The sequence below is a fragment of the Ipomoea nil genome, unplaced genomic scaffold (genome assembly GCF_001879475.1).
Source record: "Ipomoea nil cultivar Tokyo-kokei standard unplaced genomic scaffold, Asagao_1.1 scaffold3314, whole genome shotgun sequence".
Lineage (NCBI taxonomy): Eukaryota > Viridiplantae > Streptophyta > Magnoliopsida > Solanales > Convolvulaceae > Ipomoea > Ipomoea nil.
This window is the reverse complement of record NW_017619742.1, coordinates 1610367-1632737: the sequence shown is the minus strand read 5'-3', so window position 1 is coordinate 1632737 and position 22371 is coordinate 1610367. Positions and strand designations below refer to the sequence as shown.

General features: G+C 40.3%; 1 protein-coding gene across 1 annotated transcript; it reads left to right on the top strand.

Moving 5' to 3' along the window:
- The first annotated feature begins 15578 nt into the window (after positions 1 to 15578).
- On the top strand, positions 15579 to 21164 carry LOC109169376 (zinc finger BED domain-containing protein RICESLEEPER 3-like). Its single transcript, XM_019318259.1, has 11 exons — positions 15579 to 15603; positions 17272 to 17375; positions 17445 to 17528; positions 18250 to 19126; positions 19246 to 19479; positions 19542 to 19666; positions 19878 to 20095; positions 20195 to 20445; positions 20541 to 20591; positions 20883 to 20940; positions 21140 to 21164. The coding sequence occupies exons 1-11, from the start codon at positions 15579 to 15581 to the stop codon at positions 21162 to 21164; spliced, it is 2052 nt and encodes a 683-aa protein (XP_019173804.1).
- Positions 21165 to 22371: the final 1207 nt, after the last annotated feature.

Here is a 22371-nt window from a genome sequence, read left to right as displayed (position 1 = left end):
GTAGTTTTAACTAAAATAGTAAAGTTGATAATCTAATAACACATTTATTATTTATATATTATAGGTTGAATCACGGCAGGGAATCACAGGATTTCCGACCACTCTGGTGGTCGGAAACGCCCTAAATCCAGTCGGAAACACCCTTTCCGACCACTTTTCCGTCCATAATGGGTATTTGGAAAATCCTTCGTGGGTAATCATTGAAACCAAAGTCATCTAGCTCAACGCCACTACTTTCATGGCTACGGACTCTCTGCAAATTAGGATCAGTAGATTGGAAACACTTAATACATATACAACACGTTTGGTTCATGGAATGAATTTTGAGGTAATAGGAATGCTATTCCATAAGGAATGGAATAGGCAAGGAATAGAATAGGAATTGTATTCTATTGTTTGGTTCGTAGAAGGAATAGACTTTAGGAATTATATTACAGTGTTTGGTTGATTTAAGGGGGAAATGAAATATGTTTTAAAAGACATAAATACCCTTATAAAAATATGTGATGGTGGCGATGGTAGTGGTGGCAGTGGCGTTGGCAGCAGCGAGGGCGGTGGTGGCGGCAGCGGCGGCGGTGGGCGGTGGTGATGGTGCTGCTGGGGTGGTAGCGGTGATGGTGGCAATGGTGGCGGTGGTGGTGGTGGCGGCGGTGATGTTGGTGGCAGTGGTGGCGGTGCTGGAATGGTGGTGGTGGCGGCGGTGACAATGGTGGTGGTGGTGGTGGTGGTAAAATAGGAAATAAATTTAATTGGGGGGTAAAATAGGAAATAAAAACTTTAGGCTATTCCTGAGAACTCAGGAATAGCCTAATACCTGGGGCCCCCAAGGAATCTCTATTCCCCTTGCAAGGGGAATAGGTCATTCCCGGGAACAATGTTTCTGGGAATACAAGTGGTTACCAAACAGAGTAATATGCCTATTATTGGGAATGTTATGTCATTCCAGACCTATTCTGTGAACCAAACAGCCCAATACAGTTACAAATAATATAAAAATGTGAAGGCAGGACCATAAAAGTTCATATCTTGCTTGTGCCACGGAATGAATTAAGGACATGAATTTTCCCATCTAGAGTTGTCAAAAGCATAAGTTTGCCATCACTACTGAACTTGACAACATTTGCATTTGATACATCTCCACCAACTGAAATTATTTCGAATGGGCCCTTCAAGAATGCAACTTTTGACAAATTAATAAATGCTAAGAGTTCAGGTTCAGAAGCAAAATAATGTACTGAAAAATGTGACTCATTTTCGGATTTAGTTGCAAACCTTTTGAAACTTGCGTGCATCAAACATTCTTATGTATCCACCAAAAGCAATTGCAAAAACAAACCCTTGCTCATCATAAGCAGTAGCTGGTCTTCCTTGTGTACGTAGAAAGCCCTAATATTAAGGAATATGAAAAGAGTTTAAAAAATACGAAAAGGAATTAGGGAAAATAGAGATTAGGGATTGAATTACCAGAATATCAAAGTAATAGAAGATTATGTTGATGCTTTGTTGTCTTGCATGAGTGTGTGGTTACTATAATACTGCTCTAGCCTCATAATCACAATATTATTTGTATATAAAATTATTTTACAATTGGCCCCCAAGTTTTGGGGGCCAATTGTTAAATATTATGGGGCCCCCAAAAATTGGGGGCCCGGTGCAATGGCCCTGGGCAAACATGCTAAGGGCCGACCCTGCATAACTATGATCTGTGGCAGAAATGTTGAATTAACTGGTGCAGTAGTAATTTTAGAGGGGAGCACTCCCATTGGATAGTACCATAATAAGCATAGTTTTTGCAACACAAAATTTTATTAATTGGCCTGATCCATGCTTCCTCTTGTTACCACTTCTGCTAAAAATGAATTATTGATTTGATCTAGTCCCTTGGTGTGCTTCACTGCAATTTTAGTGCCTTGACGCAATACACCTTAAAAAATAGAACCAAATCCTCTTTTCCCAAAAAGACAATAATAATATGCATAGTTTCTCATCTGTATTGAATATATACTGTAAATTAGGTGACCGTTTCATCAATGCCAATGCGTGATTCTAATTAATTGACCAAAGTTTATGATAAATTTTATATTGTAATTTTTAATGCACTCTAACATATTCATAGAATATGTTTAACAATTATATCAATTTTGATTGGGATGGGGTTGGCAAATTATGTTGTGCAAGGTGGACACAGTTCCAAAATTGTTCAGAATAATGAATATATAGTTCAAAAATTATGAACATATAGTTCTATAATTATGAACATAGAGTTGTGAACATAATCATGAACATATAGTTCTGTAATTATGAATATAGAGATTCAATAATTGTGAATATGAAGTTCAAAAATTATGAATATATAGCTTTATAATTATGAACATATAGTTCAGTAACATATAATTCTGTAATTATGAATATAGAGATTCAATAATTGTGAATATTAAGTTCAAAAATTATGAATATATAGTTTTATAATTATGAACATATAATTCAGTAATTATGAACATAGAATTCTGTAATTGTGAATATAGAGTTCACTAATTATGAATATGAACTTCAAAAATTATGAATATATAGCTTTATAATTATGAACATATAGTTAAGTAATTATGAATATAAAATCGTGTCCACCTTGCAAAGTGGACACGGTTCCAAAACATAACGATTGCGTTCGAACCTAAGACATTCCTTATAAAAATCAATGATTAAGTTAAGAATAATAAATAGTTAAACGGAATATTTTGTTACTAAAGTTTACACTGACGGAATACAAGAGTATTTAGGAAAAGTAAATGATATAATAAAGGGTAAAATTGAAAAAATAAAAAAAAATACTAAAATCAAAATAATATGAACCATTCATTTCAACCAACAATTAAATCAACATTTTTGGGCAAATTATGTTGTGCATACCCTGTGGCACACGTATGTGTCACTCTGGTCAGACCGTGCCAAAGCGGTCGTTAGGGCCAAAACTACAGTTGTTGTGCTATCGCGTAAAACTACGTGTGCCACAGTGGTCAGTATGACTGGCCAAAACAACCACCACTCATAAATGAAGAGTAAGCACCCAAAAAAATAGAAAATTAGAATACAGAAACAATAAAACCGAACATATTCACCACCACTACTGGAAATTCTGAAATTTCCGACCACCTGAAAGTGATCTTAAATCAAGTTGAAAGCCTTGTTCCGACCACTTTTGGTATCCGGAAAAATCCTTGTTGCTATTTCCGACCACTTTTTGCTTTCAACTTGATTTAAGATCACTTTCAGGTGGTCGGAAATTCAATAATTTCCAGTAGTGCACGCATACCCACATGACCGAGGCTGATACGCTAATCAAGGAACAGAGATAATAGTGCGCACACGAAAATACACGTGTGTGCCAATCTGCTAAATACACCTACCAAGAATGGTTACTACTAGAACTTGTGCACTGGATACCAAACTTCTGTGCCATCACGTGCTGTATGGTTGTAACCACACCCTATGTGCACGCCCATTCAACAGTATGTGCCATTATGGTCAGACTGTGCCAAAGCAAACGTGACGGCCAAAACTAAAGTTAATATTGTCTTGTGTGCACTGGATACCAAACTTGTGTGCCATAACGTGTTGTATAGACGTAGCCACACCCTATGTGCCTGCACATTCAACAGTATGTGCCATTATGGCCAGACCATGCCAAAGCAAACGTGACGGCCAAAACTAAAGTTAATATAGCCTTGTGTGCACTGGATACCAAACTTGTGTGCCATAACGTGTTGTATAGACGTAGCCACACCCTATGTGCCCGCACATTCAACAGTATGTGCCATTATGGCCAGACCGTGCCAAAGCAAACGTGACGGCCAAAACTAAAGTTAATATTGTCTTGTGTGCACTGGATACCAAACTTGTGTGCCATAACGTGTTGTATAGACGTAGCCACACCCTATGTGCCCGCACATTCAACAGTATGTGCCATTATGGCCAGACCGTGCCAAAGCGGCCAAAACTACAGTAGTTGTGCTGTTGCGTAAATCTACGTGTGTCAGAGTGGTCGGTGGGACTGGCCAAAACAAGCACCACTCATAAATGAAGAGTAAGCACCCAGAAAATAGAAAATTCGTATACGGAAACACTAATAAGGAACATATTCACCGCGCATACCCACATGACCGAGGCTGATACGCTAATCAAGGAACAGAAATAATAGTGTGCACACGAGAACACACTTGTGTGCCAATCTGCCAAATGCAACCACTAAGAATTGTTAATACTAGAACATGTGCACTCGATACCAAACTTGTATGCCATCACGACTGCTGTATAGTTGTAGCCACACCATCTGTGCAACCAATGTCAACAGTATGTGCCATTATGGCCAGACCGTGCCAAAGCGGCCAAAACTACAGTAGTTGTGCTGTTGCGTAAATCTACGTGTGTCAGAGTGGTCGGTGGGACTGGCCAAAACAAGCACCACTCATAAATGAAGAGTAAGCACCCAGAAAAATAGAAAATTCGTATACGGAAACACTAATAAGGAACATATTCACCGCGCATACCCACATGACCGAGGCTGATACGATAATCAAGGAACAGAGATAATAGTATGCACACGAGAACACACTTGTGTGCCAATCTGCCAAATGCAACCACCAAGAATTGTTAATATTGTCTTGTGTGCACTGGATACCAAACTTGTGTGCCATAACGTGCTGTATAGTTGTAGCCACACCCTATGTGCCCGCACATTCAACAGTATGTGCCATTATGGTCACACCGTTCCAAAACGGCCGTTAAGGCCAAACCTAAAGTTGTGGTGCTCTTGAACAAAATTACGTGTGCCAAAGTGATCGGTCGAACTGGCCAAAACAACCACCACTCATAAATGATGAGTAAGCACCCCGAAAAATAGAAAATTCTATACAGAAAAACTAATAAGGAACATATTCACCGCGCATACCCACGTGACCGAGGCTGATACGCTAATCATGGAACAGAGATAATAGTGTGCACACGATAACACACGTGTGTGCCAATCTGCCAAATGCAACCACCAAGAATTGTTAATACTAGAACGTGTGCACTCGACACCAAACTTGTGTGCCATCACGACTGCTGTATAGTTGTAGCCACACCATCTGTGCAACCAAAGTCAACAGTATGTGCCATTATGGTTAGACTGTCCAAAGTGGCCAAAACTACAGTAGTTGTGCTATTGCGTAAATCTACGTGTGCCAGAGTGCTCGGTGGGACTGGCCAAAACAAGCACCACTCATAAATGAAGAGTAAGCACCCAGAAAAATATAAATTTCGTATACAGAAACACTAATAAGGAACATATTCACAGCGCATACCCACACGACCGAGGCTGATACGATAATCAAGTAACAGAGATAATAGTGTGCACACGAGAATACGTGTGTGTGCCAATCTGTCAAATGCAACCACCAAGAATTGTTAATACTGTATTGTGTGCACTAGATACCAAACTTGTGTGCCATAACGTGCTGTATAGTTGTAGCCACACCCTATGTGCCCGCACATTCAACAGTATGTGCCATTATGTTTTGACTGAGCCACAATAGTTCTACAGAGCAAACTTTAGTTGGTATACACATGAGTTCAACTAATGTACAAGCATGAAGTGTTCTAACTAGTGTCATAGCACGGATGGAGCACTCAAGCTCATGTGCACTGGCTTAACAATTTGTGTGCCATTATGTCACGGCAGAATCAACCAACACTCGTAACGGAAAAATAGACGCAGAAAAACAATATAAATTAAAATAGGCCACGGTAACAACAAACATATTCACCGAACATAACCAAGTGAACTAAACTAAACTACTAATCAACTCGTTGCTAAGAAACATAAAGCATAAACTATCTTTGTTTGATTGCATCATGGTATTGGACTACGCTCCGAATGTTCTTCGAATGGTGAGCATTAATCTCATTCGCCAAAATTTACCGCATATAAGACATCCTCAACAACTCAAGACCCCTAGTATCACCCCTCTGTAGACCACAATCCCATGCATTCACCGATTGGCCCAAAAAAAGACTCCATATGTCGCATTGCAAATACCCCAGTCCCACAATCCACTTTGTTACGAGCATCACGCCAGCGCATCTGCATCCTTCTCGGGATAATCCTCCTTACAACAGCCCCATATCGCAAATCAACCTCATCATCAAGGAACACAGACAACAAATCTTTCTGCAACCACAAAAAGAGCACAACGAAAGAAGGTTAACTTAATGATATGGATAAACCACCAATAGGGTCAATACAAGTGTGCACACAGGTAGACACGGGCGTGCCATACTGTCCGAGCAGCCATCATACGATACAGGTGTACACTTACGAAAATATGAGTGACCCGTATTGGACAGAACAACAGGATAACCACCTACCATAATAAACATACAGTGTCCCGTGGGTGAAAAAAACACATGATTAAAAACCACATACCAACACCTCAAGAGCCCCACCATACTTGTCCACATTAGTCATGCTAACCGAGGAATTGTCAATTATGTCAATTCGTTTCCGCACCATGTCCAGACTAATAACATAGTAGTGCCCACTTTGTAGAATCGGGAAAATAAACTGCACACGTGCAACATACGAAACAAACGACCATAACAACCAAAGACCTCTTATAAAACGCCAAATGAACATCAAATACAAAAACTTAAACCAATAGTTTTGAATACCATGTCAACACCTTGCCACGACTCATGAGGAGACATCTTCAGACCCATCTCCATCCTCTCGGAGAACCAATCTAACCGGCGTACACGCGACTGAGTTCGCTCCACCACTGTATTGAGCTACAAAAATGGAAAAGAACACAGTAAAATTCTAAAACACATAGCTAACTACATTATATTTAACACAAAAGGCAAAAGGGACAAAAGGGAAGATATTGTGGTTTGAATCCCAGCAAAAATCCTCCGAGGAGAACCCTCGGGCCTATAAATCTCTCTAACGTTCAGAATGCAACACCAGACATCAATTACAGCCACCCGCAACTGAGACCCAACTGACAATGACAACATATCCTCACGTGTCGCAGCCCACCCATTGTTGTGCCAAAGCGGTCGTTAGGGCCAAAACTACAGTTGTTGTGCGATCGCGTAAAACTACCTGTGCTACGGTGGTCAGTATGACTGGCCAAAACAACCACCACTCATAAATGAAGAGTAAGCACCCAAAAAAATAGAAAATTAGAATACAGAAACAATAAAACCGAACATATTCACCGCACATACCCACATGACCGAGGCTGATACGCTAATCAAGGAACAGAGATAATAGTGCGCACACTAAAATACACGTGTGTGCCAATCTGCTAAATACACCTACCAAGAATGGTTACTACTAGAACTTGTGCACTGGATACCAAACTTGTGTGCCATCACATGCTGTATGGTTGTAACCACACACTATGTGCACGCCCCTTCAACAGTATGTGCCATTATGGTCAGACCGTGCCAAAGCAAACGTGACGGCCAAAACTAAAGTTAATACTGTCTTGTGTGCACTGGATACCAAACTTGTGTGCCATAACGTGTTGTATAGACGTAGCCACACCCTATGTGCCTGCACATTCAACAGTATGTGCCATTATGGCCAAACCATGCCAAAGCAAACGTGACGGCCAAAACTAAAGTTAATACAGCCTTGTGTGCACTGGATACCAAACTTGTGTGCCATAACGTGTTGTATAGACGTAGCCACACCCTATGTGCCCGCACATTCAACAGTATGTGCCATTATGGCCAGACCGTGCCAAAGCAAACGTGACGGCCAAAACTAAAGTTAATATTGTCTTGTGTGCACTGGATACCAAACTTGTGTGCCATAACGTTTTGTATAGACGTAGCCACACCCTATGTGCCCGCACATTCAACAGTATGTGCCATTATGGCCAGACCGTGCCAAAGCGGCCAAAACTACAGTAGTTGTGCTGTTGCGTAAATCTACGTGTGTCAGAGTGGTCGGTGGGACAGGCCAAAACAAGCACCACTCATAAATGAATAGTAAACACACAGAAAAATAGAAAATTCGTATACGGAAACACTAATAAGGAACATATTCACCGCGCATACCCACATGACCGAGGCTGATACGCTAATCAAGGAACAGAAATAATAGTGTGCACACGAGAACACACTTGTGTGCCAATCTGCCAAATGCAACCACCAAGAATTGTTAATACTAGAACATGTGCACTCGATACCAAACTTTTGTGACATCACGACTGCTGTATAGTTGTAGCCACACCTTCTGTGCAACCAAAGTCAACAGTATGTGCCATTATGGCCAGACCGTGCCAAAGCGGCCAAAACTACAGTAGTTGTGCTACTACGTAAATCTAGGTGTGCCAGAGTGGTCGGTGGGACTGGCCAAAACAAGCACCACTCATAAATGAAGAGTAAGCACTCAGAAAAATAGAAAATTCGTATACGTAAACACTAATAAGGAACATATTCACCGCACATACCCACATGATCGAGGCTGATACGATAATCAAGGAACAGAGATAATAGTGTGCACACGAGAATACATGTGTGTGCCAATCTGCCAAATGCAACCACCAAGAATTGTTAATATTGTCTTGTGTGCACTGGATACCAAACTTGTGTGCCATAACGTGCTGTATAGTTGTAGCCACACCCTATGTGCCCGCACATTCAACAGTATGTGCCATTATGGTCACACCGTTCCAAAACGGCCGTTAAGGCCAAATCTAAAGTTGTGGTGCTCTTGAACAAAACTACTTGTGCCAAAGTGATCGGTCGGACTAGCCAAAACAACCACCACTCATAAATGAAGAGTAAGCACCCAGAAAAATAGAAAATTCTATACAGAAACACTAATAAGGAACATATTCACTACGCATACCCACATGACCGAGGCTGATACGCTAATCAAGGAACAGAAATAATAGTGTGCACACGAGAACACACGTGTGTGCCAATCTGCCAAATGCAACCACCAAGAATTGTTAATACTAGAACGTGTGCACTCGACACCAAACTTGTGTGCCATCACGACTGCTGTATAGTTGTAGCCACACCATCTGTGCAACCAAAGTCAACAGTATGTGCCATTATGGCTAGACTGTCCAAAGCGGCCAAAACTACAGTAGTTGTGCTATTGCGTAAATCTACGTGTGCCAGAGTGCTCGGTGGGACTGGCCAAAACAAGCACCACTCTTAAATGAACAGTAAGCACCCAGAAAAATATAAATTTCGTATACAGAAACACTAATAAGGAACATATTCACAGCGCATACCCACACGACCGAGGCTGATACGATAATCAAGGAATAGAAATTATAGTGTGCACACGAGAATACGTGTGTGTGCCAATCTGCCAAATGCAACCACCAAGAATTGTTAATACTGTATTGAGTGCACTAGATACCAAACTTGTGTGCCATAACGTGCTGTATAGTTGTAGCCACACCCTATGTGCCCGCACATTCAACAGTATGTGTCATTATGTTTTGACTGAGCCACAACAGTTCTACAGAGCAAACTTTAGTTGGTATACACATGAGTTCAACTAATGTACAAGCATGAAGTGTTCTAACTAGTGTCATAGCACGGATGGAGCACTCAAGCTCATGTGCACTGGCTTAACAATTTGTGTGCCATCATGTAACGGCAGAATCAACCAACACTCGTAACGGAAAAATAGACGCAGAAAAACAATATAAATTAAAATAGGCCACGGTAACAACAAACATATTCACCGAACATAACCAAGTGAACTAAACTAAACTACTAATCAACTCGTTGCTAAGAAACATAAAGCATAAACTATCTTTGTTCGATTGCATCATGGTATTGGACTGTACTCCGAATGTTCTTCGAATGGTGAGCATTAATGTCATTCGCCAAAATTTGCCGCATATAAGACATCCTCAACAACTCAAGACCCCTAGTATCACCCCTCTGTAGACCACAATCCCATGCATTCACCGATTGGCCCAAAAAAGACTCCATATGTCGCATTGCAAATACCCCAGTCCCACAATCCACTTTGTTACGAGCATCACGCCAGCGCATCTACATCCTTCTCGGGATAATCCTCCTTACAACAGCCCCATATCGCAAATCAACCTCATCATCAAGGAACACAGACAACAAATCTTTCTGCAACCACAAAAAGAGCACAACGAAACAAGGTTAACTTAATGATATGGATAAACCACCAATAAGGTCAAGACAAGTGTGCACACAGGTAGACACGGGCGTGCCATACTGTCCGAGCAGCCATCATACGATACAGGTGTACACTTACGAAAATATGAGTGACCCGTATTGGACAGAACAACAGGATAACCACCCACCATAATAAACATACAGTGTCCCGTGGGTGAAAAAAACACATGATTAAAAACCACATACCAACACCTCAGGAGCCCCACCATAATTGTCCACATTAGTCATGCTAACCGAGGAATTGTCAATTATGTCAATTCGTTTCCGCACCATGTCCAGACTAATAACATAGTAGTGCCCACTTTGTAGAATCGGGAAAATAAACTGCACACGTGCAACATACGAAACAAACGACCATAACAACCAAAGACCTCTTATAAAACGCCAAATGAACATCAAATACAAAAACTTAAACCGACAATTTTGAATACCATGTCAACACCTTGCCACGACTCATGAGGAGACATCTTCAGACCCATCTCCATCCTCTCGGAGAACCAATCTAACCGGCGTGCACGCGACTGAGTTCGTTCCACCACTGTATTGAGCTACAAAAATGGACAAGAACACAGTAAAATTCTAAAACACATAGCTAACTACATTATATTTAACACAAAAGGCAAAAGGGACAAAAGGGAAGATACTGTGGTTTGAATTCCAGCAAAAAGCCTCCGAGGAGAACCCTCGGGCCTATAAATCTCTCTAACGTTCAGAATGCAACACCAGACATCAATTACAGCCACCCGCAACTGAGACCCAACTGAAAATGAAAACATATCCTCACGTGTCGCAGCCCACCCATTGAAGTTGAATAGTTCCTCATGACTAGAAACAACAACACAACATTAATTTAAACACAACAAACACCATCACCTACCTAAAAATCGGAGAAACGAGATACTTACGTATTAGCATGTGGGTGGCCCAGAACCCAATTGTAAAACACATGGTCCCCGAGGGGAGTTGGCAAATACCTAGACATCAAACTCGTACCACCATCTCGAACCCCAACTCCACGAGGACGCTTCACTTTTACAGGCGCACACAACGCCGACCCACTTCGCAACATACCCGGCTACGAACACGGATTTATCAACAAAAAACCAACATAACATAAACAATACGCTGACAATTAAAGAAGGACCAATACCTGGACAGGGGTCACACACTGCAGCCCGAAACCAATTCGGCATCCGTCCTCAAGAGTTGCATTGCCATCTAGAGGTTCAGCTACCTCCCGACCAAAATGTGTGGGCCCGGTGGGGGTTTGCAATGGCATGTTCAACAAAGACTGCAAAAAAAACAATTTAACAATTAAACGCAAAGTTCACCAAACTCGCAGTGTGCACCTGCGTAGCAAAGAGTGTGCATGCGTGATAGTGAGACCACCCTAAAAATCTGTATGTACAACCAAAATGAAAAAAATAATAAAAAAAATAAAAATAAAAACTAAACAACCGCACCAACAACCCATACGACTAAAGAAACCGAGTTCGTTACGCGGAGAACATGAAAGATACAGATGTGCACATAGGTTTAACTGCGTGTGCCATACTATACAGCAATACCGAAAAGGCAAATTAACCAACCAAAATCGTACAACTGAAGATCATATCTTTCTAGAGTTTACATAATGTGACAGCCTAAAGGAATAAATAACACAGCAACCTAAGACATCACCATACTTACCAAACCAATTAATACAACGCAGTCCCCTAAACAAAATAAAAATACATAAATAAATAAATAAATAAATAAATAAATAAATAAACTGCCTTCAATACACAATATCTGTACTACAACCACAACGACAGCATCGCACAAAACCCAAAAATCCAAGAGTGCTAGCCTAGACTACAGCCTTCCTAAATTTTTTACGCTTGTAGACAAGCATACTTACAGCTCGATCCCGGACAACAGGTGGATCAACATCACTCTCAAGGACATTCGGCGGATCAACTCGGGCAACATCAACAACCCCGACAGCATCATCATACTCGCGCACCACATCCACAAAATCATCCCACCGTTGCGAAGGCCAATCCTGAGACAACCCGAGGCTAAAAGATGGCATGTCCAACATCGCATTACGCTCCTGAATGGCACGCTCAATCTCTCCAAGTGCACGCACGTTATCCGGGTTAGCCCAAAAAGCATCCTGAGTCGGCGTGAACAACGACTGTGTAGACTCCTGAGAATCCCCACCTTGACCAGACATTTGTATGCCCCTCCCTAACATCAAAAGCGACGCGCTCATGACCTGGATGAAGCTATCCGTCCGTACACTAGACTCGGCTCCACCAGACAAACCCCAGCACAAACACACAACACCTCCCCCCCCCCCCCGCCCCCCCCCCTACCAAAACCACAAAATAAAACATGAGCCAATCAGAATGCGGGTTGTGCACCCCAGTGCCATTGCACATACCAGGGTGTGCCATCTTACCCCACCATGTGCACATACCAATACACAGCCCAAACAAAGAAACCTGGAAAAAATGCAATAGCTAGAGAGATAAGATACCTTGCCTGATCATCCTCTACAGAACCAACAGACGGACCACCTTCAACGCCATCACCCTCCCTCCGAACATCATCACTAGGCTCGCCAGGTAGTGGAACTGCACAGAACCGTGGCACCAAAGTCCCCAACCCAAACCCACCACCACGGATCTCAGCAAACTCCCACTCACGGAGCATCTTGCTCGTCCAACCAATAAAAGCTGGAGAAGCTCTAGGTACAGCCCTACGCATCCACACAACACGATCCACATAAAACATCTGCACAACAGAAAGGAACACACATCAAAACAAACACGCTAGTGCAAAAACAACACAATAAGCAAATGGAAAAAAAGTTATTATTACCGTCAAGAACAAGATAGGCCCAATGAAACGCTGCTTCGTATTTACCAACCACTGTTCACGCGTCTCGACCAAACTATCCAACAAAAACTTACACCAATTCAGATTCTTAATCCTCCCAACCTCCTCACAATCGTCCAAGATCATCTGGTAGGCATACCCATTATGCATACACCGCATCAACGTGCTAACCATCAACGTTGTGAAATTCCACTGGAACCACTCACACCCCGCACCTAACAAACCCATCTCATCAGATATCCGTGTGGGTGTAATAGCATGCGACGATGCAGAAAACTGACCCCTCCAAGCAAGCAATAAGTCACTAACATCATTATTGCCTCGCTTCGTAATCTCCACCTCACCCCTAGGTAGCCCAAGTATAGCCTCCACATCCTCTTCATGGATTTTCACTGAAACCCCATTGCCCAATCCTAACTTCATCGTTGTTGGATCAAAATTCTGCAACAACCACCGTCCCAACCTACCGGGCGTCTCCATAATCTCCAAGTCCAACAACTTCCCAAATCCCAACTCACAAACTGCCCGGCGTTGCCATCTACCTAGCTTCTGACACCCCTCGACAAGGACCCTAGCAGAACACCTAGTTGTCATGCTTGGAAAGCGGGCCTCCTCCTCTGGAGTCCACTCATAATCAGGTTCAGCCTCCAGCCTTCAAAGGAATGCCCGTGCACCCATAGCACCACCACCCCTGGCATTTGTACCACGACCCCCATGCGGCAGTCCACCCTCACCCTGAGGTTGATCACCTACACAATGCATTACACCAAACAAGAACAAAAAATCACGCAATTAGAAACACGGAGGCCATATCAAAAAAAAATTATAAAGAAATAAAGAATGCAGCAGCCAGAAACTAATCAACTAAACCCACTAAACCAAGATGGCACAAACAAATAAGCAAATGTGCACCCACCATATACCAAATAAAAGCTGTTAACACTTCCTCAAGTCAGGTTCGACAAAGTTCACTGTTCATAGAACTTTTTGATGCTAGAAAAGTTTTTGATGACTAACTATAGGCTCTTTACATCAAGAACTCACATTGTAAAATTGTAACCTTTTGGAAATTTTCTCCATTCCTCTTTTGTTTTATTTAATCCAGAGTATATTTTATGGATTTAAATGGTTTTGATACTTCACCAGATTCATATCAACTGAAGTTTGATATAATTATACGGCATTTTCGCGGGCCATCTTTCCTATGGCCCTAACCTACCCCATCGCAGGGTGGGTGCGGGTTAGTTAGCAGGTTTCAGCCTATTTTGACACCTCTAATTATACTAAGTCCATAGATTCGTTCCCACTGATTAACATTCTGGTTGTTCAATTGTAATTGTAAAACAAATGAAAGATGATATCGAATCAAGTGAAAAAAAAAAAAAAAAACAAAACAAAACAAAAAAACAAACACCGCAACAGCTATTCGGCCAAACCATCCCCTCCCAAACCCCACCTCCATCCGAAAGGCATAGAAAGCCATCCCACCAAAACACCACCACAGTCCCCCGGCACCACCACCCAACAAAACCAAGAAAACCCCAGCCAAATATTATCCCTCCGGCTTCGAAAAAACACCAAAATCAAACTAAAAAAAACCCACACTAGCATCAAACAACTACACAACTCATATATATATATATATATATATATATATATATATATATATATATATATATATATATATATATATATATAAAAGAGGAGAAAACCGACCTGGAGTAGAGGTCAACCTCGTCTACCGCCGTGGGCGCTTAGGGTTCCGACCATCGGTGCCAGCCATCTCAGAGGAAGCTACGATCGGAAAGGACGACGTCAGGGACTTCGATCAGCCAAGACAACGTTCGGTGAGATTTTCGAAAAAAAGCTACAGCGCGGGGAGCTTCTTCAGCGAGATAGCGAAAAACAAGCACAAATATAGGCAAACCCCTACACGCGCCCACGTACATTGACCATACTACCCCTAGCCGCCCAAATCAATCCTAATCTACGGTAAAAACTAAACTTTAAAAAAAAAAAAAAAACAAACAAACAAACAAACACCTTAGATTGGTTTAAATGAATGGCTTAGATTAATTCTCATGTTCCTATCTAACAATGAGTTCCTATACGATTGTTAATCTAGGGTGGCCTTCAAGTAGGAACTACTCAATAGGTGAGAACATAAGAACCCATCCCAGCCTTTGGATCTAAGTCAATTAATCATTAATATAAAAGATTCAAAAGGTTTTAAGAGTAATTTTAGCACCCTAATAATTTTGACTTAAATAATAAAATTGATTAGATCCCTAGAATTTAGGCCAACAAGAAGGAATTTACTGGGACTCTAATTCAACGATACATTCGGACTCTAATTCAACGCTCTCCACACCCACTCCAGCGCTACACCCGTCGCCTGCGAATTACGGACACTGCATCCAACCCCGGCAAACTACGTGGAACGACCAAGAAACTCATTGGAGACAATGGCGGCAACAAACAACAACGAAAGTAAGTCCCCTGAAACCCCATTACGGTGTTTGTCATCCGACTATTGAATTAAATAGAATTTGGACTGCTGATTTTTGGTATGCAAGCCGGCAGATGAGTGGAACGGCACACCCTGAGGCACTAAAGTGCACAGACGGAAACCGCCACCCCCTGCTGTGTGCCGACTAATTTTAATGTACAATTCCGGAGCATTGTATGTGCCCTACTCTCGTAATTACAGAGTAGCATGTGTGCACATATGTGCTCAGATACGTGCCAATTAGGGATGAAACCCAAATCTATGCCCCAGATGCGGCGTGTGTGCCACTACGTGTTCTCGAATGTGCCAAACTGGTCAATACCCCACAATAGGAGTGCATAATGGCTCAAACCTAAGATCCTAATCGGTTTCCAACATTTTGTATTAATAACTTTTCACTGCTCTACAGATGAACCCTGCTCAACAGGCTGTGTTATCAACATCTCTCCTGGCACAACGAAGTACTAGACTCCAGAGTGTGAAGCCACCAAGAAGCCTTTCGCGGGTCAGGTGTTTTTTGCGGAACGGCGCAAAACGGGTACTGTTTCTTTTCATTAAACAAAACGACGTTGTTTTGAAGCGCGGTGCATAATCAATTATGCACTGCGGTGCACGATATAATTTGCCAAAATGTCATTGCCAGGAACACGGAACATGAAGAATACAAGAACCCACTTATGGCCCAAGAGGTTTTGGTGCAGAGCACTTAGATGGCGAATCGTTATGCTGTGCAACCGTGTGCACCATGCATGGTGCACACGGTTGCAAAACGACGCCGTTTCAATAAAAAAAATCACGTTCGAATTGTAGTTAACAGCATTAGACGGTTTCCTTTCGTATTCAAACAGTAGGATATATTCATAAATTCATAACTATATATCTACAAATTCATAACTATATATTCACAAATTCATAACTATATATCCAGATCGAATTATATAACTATATATTCATAATTTGACAACAGTACATTCAAAAATAATAATTACACATTCATAATTTCATATCCATATATTCATAATTTCACAACTAGACATTTATAATTACATAACTTCATATTCAGAATTCTTAAAGTGATTGTTCACAGAGAACTATATCCATAATTTTCAAAACTATATATCCACAACTTCATAACCATATATCCGTAACTTCATAACTATACATCCACAACTTCATAATTATATATCCATAACTTCATAACTATATATTCATAACTTCATAACTATATATTCAGAATTGCACGTCGATTGGAGTTTTTGTTTAAAAAAAAAAATAAAAAAATTGATTGGTGGAGTTAAACGGTGCCAATGGCACCGTTACTCCATCATATTAAAACGGTGTCGTTTTGCAACCGTGTGCACCATGGTTAGGCCTGTGCACAACCCGACCCACCCGACAAAATCGTCCGACCCGACGACTGAGAGAGACCAACCCGGTAATACCCGAACCCGACTCTCTATACCCGATCCGCTATGCAAAACATCGTCAGTTAAGAGGGTTCGGGTGGGGTATGCTAATTTTCCAACCGACCCGTCCGAATATCCGAACTATCCTAGGGTTCACAAAGCTATGTACTAAACGGCGTCGTTCCATCAAGGTATATATATATGCCTTCCACCAAGTTGGTCTTCATTCTCCCATTTGCGCAGCTGATCTAGGGTTTGAGATCTCATCTCTCGACTCTCACTCTCTCAGACTCTCACTCTCTCAGAGTCTCAGTTCTCTCAAGTCTCATCTCCGATTCTGTAAATCTGTAAGCTACTAAGCTCTAATCTCTTACTCTCTAATCTGTAATCTGTAATCTCTTAATCTCTAATCTCAGGCTTCTCAGAATCTCAGCGTTGCAATCTCTAATCTCTTACTCTCTGTCTCAGAGAGTCTGAGTGGTGGAAGCCGTGGTGAACTGGTGATTAGAAGCCCTTGTTCTCCGGGAATTATTTGGGAGAAATCAAGTAAATCGTAAACCCTAGTTTATATTAAGAAATGTTTGTGACTTTGTGTTATATTATATTATTATGATGATCTGTGGTCAATATTTTGAGAAAGCATTGCGAAATTGAAAACCCTAGTTTTATGTATCTTGATTTATGTGAGATACTGAGATGTATTGTGTTCTGTCTCTTCTAGTCTTTTGTAACTCTGTTACTCTGTGAGAGTGTGATGAATATTTGGTGATATATTCATATATTATGCCATTATTTCATTTATTGGTGGAAGCCTTTTAGAAACTGATTTCTGAGTGTTGATTTTGTGAATTCTGGATTTTCTGCCTTGTAAGTTTGTAATCTCCCAATCCGAGTTAAAGGCTTAAATGTGAAATCTCCAGTGTTGGAATTTCCATTTATTGGTGGAAGCCCTTAACAATTAACTCAAATCCAGATAATGATGATCTGGAGTGTGTTCCTGAATCTGGATTTGTTTGTATAATTGTATATGTTATTATGTTTATCATTTTATGGATGTATGACCCTTAATTGCTATTTGTTAAATCTGGAAAAATGATGACACAAACTACTGTGTCTGATTCTGGATTTCTTTGTATGTTTAATTGTTTATTATGTGGTTGTTCTAGTGCTCTGTCACACTCACACAAACTGAAAAGTGAAAACTGGTACCCATCTTTGTAGATGGAAAGTGCCACTCAAATGACTCAATCTGGACTTCCACCCTCAACTAAGGAGGGGCTTGGAGGAGTAACCCAAGGCACTGAGACAAATGCTCCTCAGCAGCCTGAGGTTAATCCTGTTGTTCCTGCAAAAAAGAGGAAGAATGTGGAGTCTAGATCTAAAGTCTGGGAACATTTTGAAAAGATCTTTGATTCTGAAAACAAAGTAATAAAGCTGAAATGTCTATACTGTGCTAAAGTCTATCAATGTGAGAGTAAAAAGCATGGCACTACCTCTTTAAGAAATCATATGTTTGCCTGTCTAAAAAATTCACATTCTAAGGAGACTAGGCAGTCACTGCTTACTTTCACTGCTGTGACAACATTTGATACACAGGGGGGTTCTGAAGGGGTTGTTGGGGAGTTAGGGACTTGGGTTTTCAATCAGGAAGCCATTAGGAGGGCATTATGTGAGATGATAATTATTAATGATGAGCTTCCATTTAGGTTTGTGGAGGGGCAAGGGTTTAAAAGGTTTATTTTGGTTGCTTGCCCTAGATTTTGTATACTTTCTAGGTGGACAATTTCAAGGGACATTTACCAAATTTACCTTGATGAGAGATTAAACCTTAAGAAACTGTTTAAGCTTAACACTCAAAGGGTTAGTTTGACTACAGATACCTGGACCTTTGTGCAGAGGATCAATTATATGTGCATTACAGCCCATTTCATTGATGATCAGTGGAAGCTGAATAAGAAAATCATATCCTTTGTCCCTATTTCTTCTCACAAGGATGAGCATATAGCTAAGGCATTAGACAGTTGTTTGATTGACTGGGGGATTAGGGATGTTTTTTCTGTCACTGTAGATAATGCTTCTTCCAATGATACTGCTATGGGTTTTTTTAAGTCAAAATTGTTGTCATGGCGTGCAACCACTGTTAGGAGTAAGTACATTCACATGAGGTGCATAGCCCACATTTTAAACTTGGTGGTCCAGGATGGGTTAAATTTGCAGATAGTTCTGTTAAGAAGGTGAGGGATTCTGTTAGATGGATGAGGAACTCACCTGCAAGACTCAAAAAATTCAGAGATCTTGCAGAACTACTTGGGGTGGAAGCTAAAAGTTTTTTACAACTAGATGTTCTAACAAGATGGAATAACACCTACATGATGCTTAGCACTGCCATACAATACAAGGTTGTGTTTGATGCATATTCATTGAATGAGCCCTCATTTGCTGCTGATCTGGGTGATTCTGTCCCTTCTTTTCTTTACTGGACATCTGTTGAATGCTTGGTAGTTCTGTTGAAGGGTTTTATGAGATAACAATTAGAATCTATGGTTCTCTATATGTCACCTCTAACAGTTTCTTCAGTGAGATATCTGATTTGAGTTGCATGTTGAGTAGCATGATTGTTGCTGGTAGTGCTACAGAGGTAATGATTTTATCATTTTCAGTGGTTAATCTGATTATTTATGAATTTGTGTTTGGCTATTTGTATTTAATTCATTGTTTTCTTAGGTTATGGGATCCCAAATGAAAACTAAATTTGAAAACTATTGGGGAGATCTTGAAAAATGAATTCCTTGATCTTTTTTGTCAATATCTTGGACCCAAGAGATAAGTTGGAATATATGTCATACCAGTTTGAGGAACTGTATGGTAAAGATAATGGGAAGACGTGTTTAGAGAATGTCCAAGCTGCCATGGTAGAATTGTTTGGTGACTATGCAGCAACCTACTCTGTCAATGTGCAACAATCATCTTCTGATTCATCTTCTGGTAGCCAACCAGATGTGCCTCTTGTCCAGTCTCATACCACAATTGGTAGACCTCAAAATATGTTAAAGAACAAACTAAAAAGGCAAAAAATGGAGGCTAGTGGAAGCTATAAAGAAACAGAACTTCAAGTCTATTTAAGTGAAAAAATTGTGTAAGACACTCCTGACTTTGATATCCTTAGGTGGTGGAAGCTAAATAGTGAGAGGTTTCCTACTCTCTCCAAAATGACAAGGGATATCCTAGCAGTTCCTATTTCCACTGTTGCCTCAGAAAGTACATTTAGTACTAGTGGGAGGGTATTAGATGCATTTAGGAGTTCTTTAACTCCTAAAATTGTGGAGGCCTTAGTATGTGCACAAGACTGGATGAGGTTATCAAATCAACCAGTTAAGGTTGAGGAAAATATTGATGATGTTGAAAAGATTGAACAAGGTAATTTATTTAAATTTTTCATTCTGTTTTTACCTTTTTAACTTTGCATTCAAATTCTATTTTATTTGTTTCTATTTGCACTTTGCACTTTGCAGGCTTGGCTACTGGAATAAGTCGATTTGGAATCACAGGATCTGGGGTTGCTGGTTTTCCCCTTCCTACCATTCCTGTAATGTTTTATTTACACTTAATTCTGATTTTATTTTCAATGGAGAAAATTGGATTAAGGAGCAAGGTTATGGATTAATGGCTTGGTAACTAACTAACAATTCAATTGTTGGATTTGTTGCTGCCTATGATAAGTATGACCCCATCAGGTATGAGTGAATATAACTGTATCAGCCTACAGCCTATATGAATGTCATCTCATCTGGTAATAACAGTCACTCTACCTTAGTCCCTTATTCTCAAGTTCTCAGTATGTTATTTCTCTTTAGTCTTTACTGATTTGGCTATGATGATGCTTCCACCATTGTCTGAAATGGTTTTGGGTTGGTATGTTGCTCATTAGTTTTGGTTTGCATAATTGCATTCCAATACTAAAAGTAGCAATTTGCCCCCAATCCTACTTTGACATGAAAACATAGCAATCTGAGCCCTTCCATAGTTCCATTTTTCTGCCCAACAACCCCAATCCCCAAACTATTTAATTGGTTATATTTAACTTGTGTTTTGTCTTTACACACTTGTACAGGAAGATCATGAAAGATGAAGGCTGAATAGGCATTATGGTATTTTTGTTCATAGGAAGATGATGATTGGATTGATTGCTGAATGCTGATATTTGAACTTTTTGTCATTATCATTTATCAGTTTATCATGTATGAGTATGAATGTCAGAATGTATGATTCAATGATTGTGTAAATCATTTTGCATTTTTTTTATTTGTAACTAGTTGTAACTAAGTAACTTTGACATAAATGATATGGAATTTTAGCTAGTTTTTTACTTAAATTTGTTGAATATGAAATCTGAAGTTACCCGAACCGATATCTGAACCGTCCTATATCCGAATCAAAAAAATCTGAAAGTAGTATAGTCCAAAAATAGTCGGATAGGACTTGGATTCAGAAAACCGAAATCCGATCGGGTGGACTAATCCAGAAACCGAACCGTCCGAAATCGAACCGTGCACAGGCCTACACACGGTTGCACAGCATAATTTGCGGTTAGATGACTTAGATCAAAATGGGTCAATCATTATTGTGTGGACATGGTCCACACAAGTTATGTGGATCATATTTTATCTACTGTAAAATAATGTACATTCAGTACAAAAATAATGTATATTCAGTACACAAATAATGTACAATTTATTAAGGGGATGTACATTATTTTTATTCTGAGTATATATTATATTATATAATGTATATTCACTACAAAAATAATATACATTTAGTATATTAAAATGTACTTTTTGTTATGGCCCACATAATATTGTGTGGACCAATAATTTGCCAAAATGGGTTTATTGGGCCTGAAACCCTGAAGAAAGGCCCAAATGAACAATTCACATGTGCTAGTGGCAATTTATATCGTGCACTAGGGCGCGCATTGCATTGTGCACCCTGCTGCAAAACGACTTCGTTTTATATAACTGTATATAAAAAAATACACATAATTGTATAAACCAATACACATAATTGTATAAACAGACACACATAACTGTATAAAAAATAAACATAATTGTATAAACAAATGCACATAATCACGTCAATTCCCTTTCGCGCCTCTCAAAACAACGTCATTTTAGAAGGCACGAGGCGCACAATACTGCGCGCGCCGTGATGCAGGGTATAACGATTGTGTGATATATATATATATATATATATATATATATATATATATATATATATAATAGTTACTACATGCGCATTGCACGAATAGTCCAATGGTCAATGTGTATTTTCAAAATAGTGTTTTAG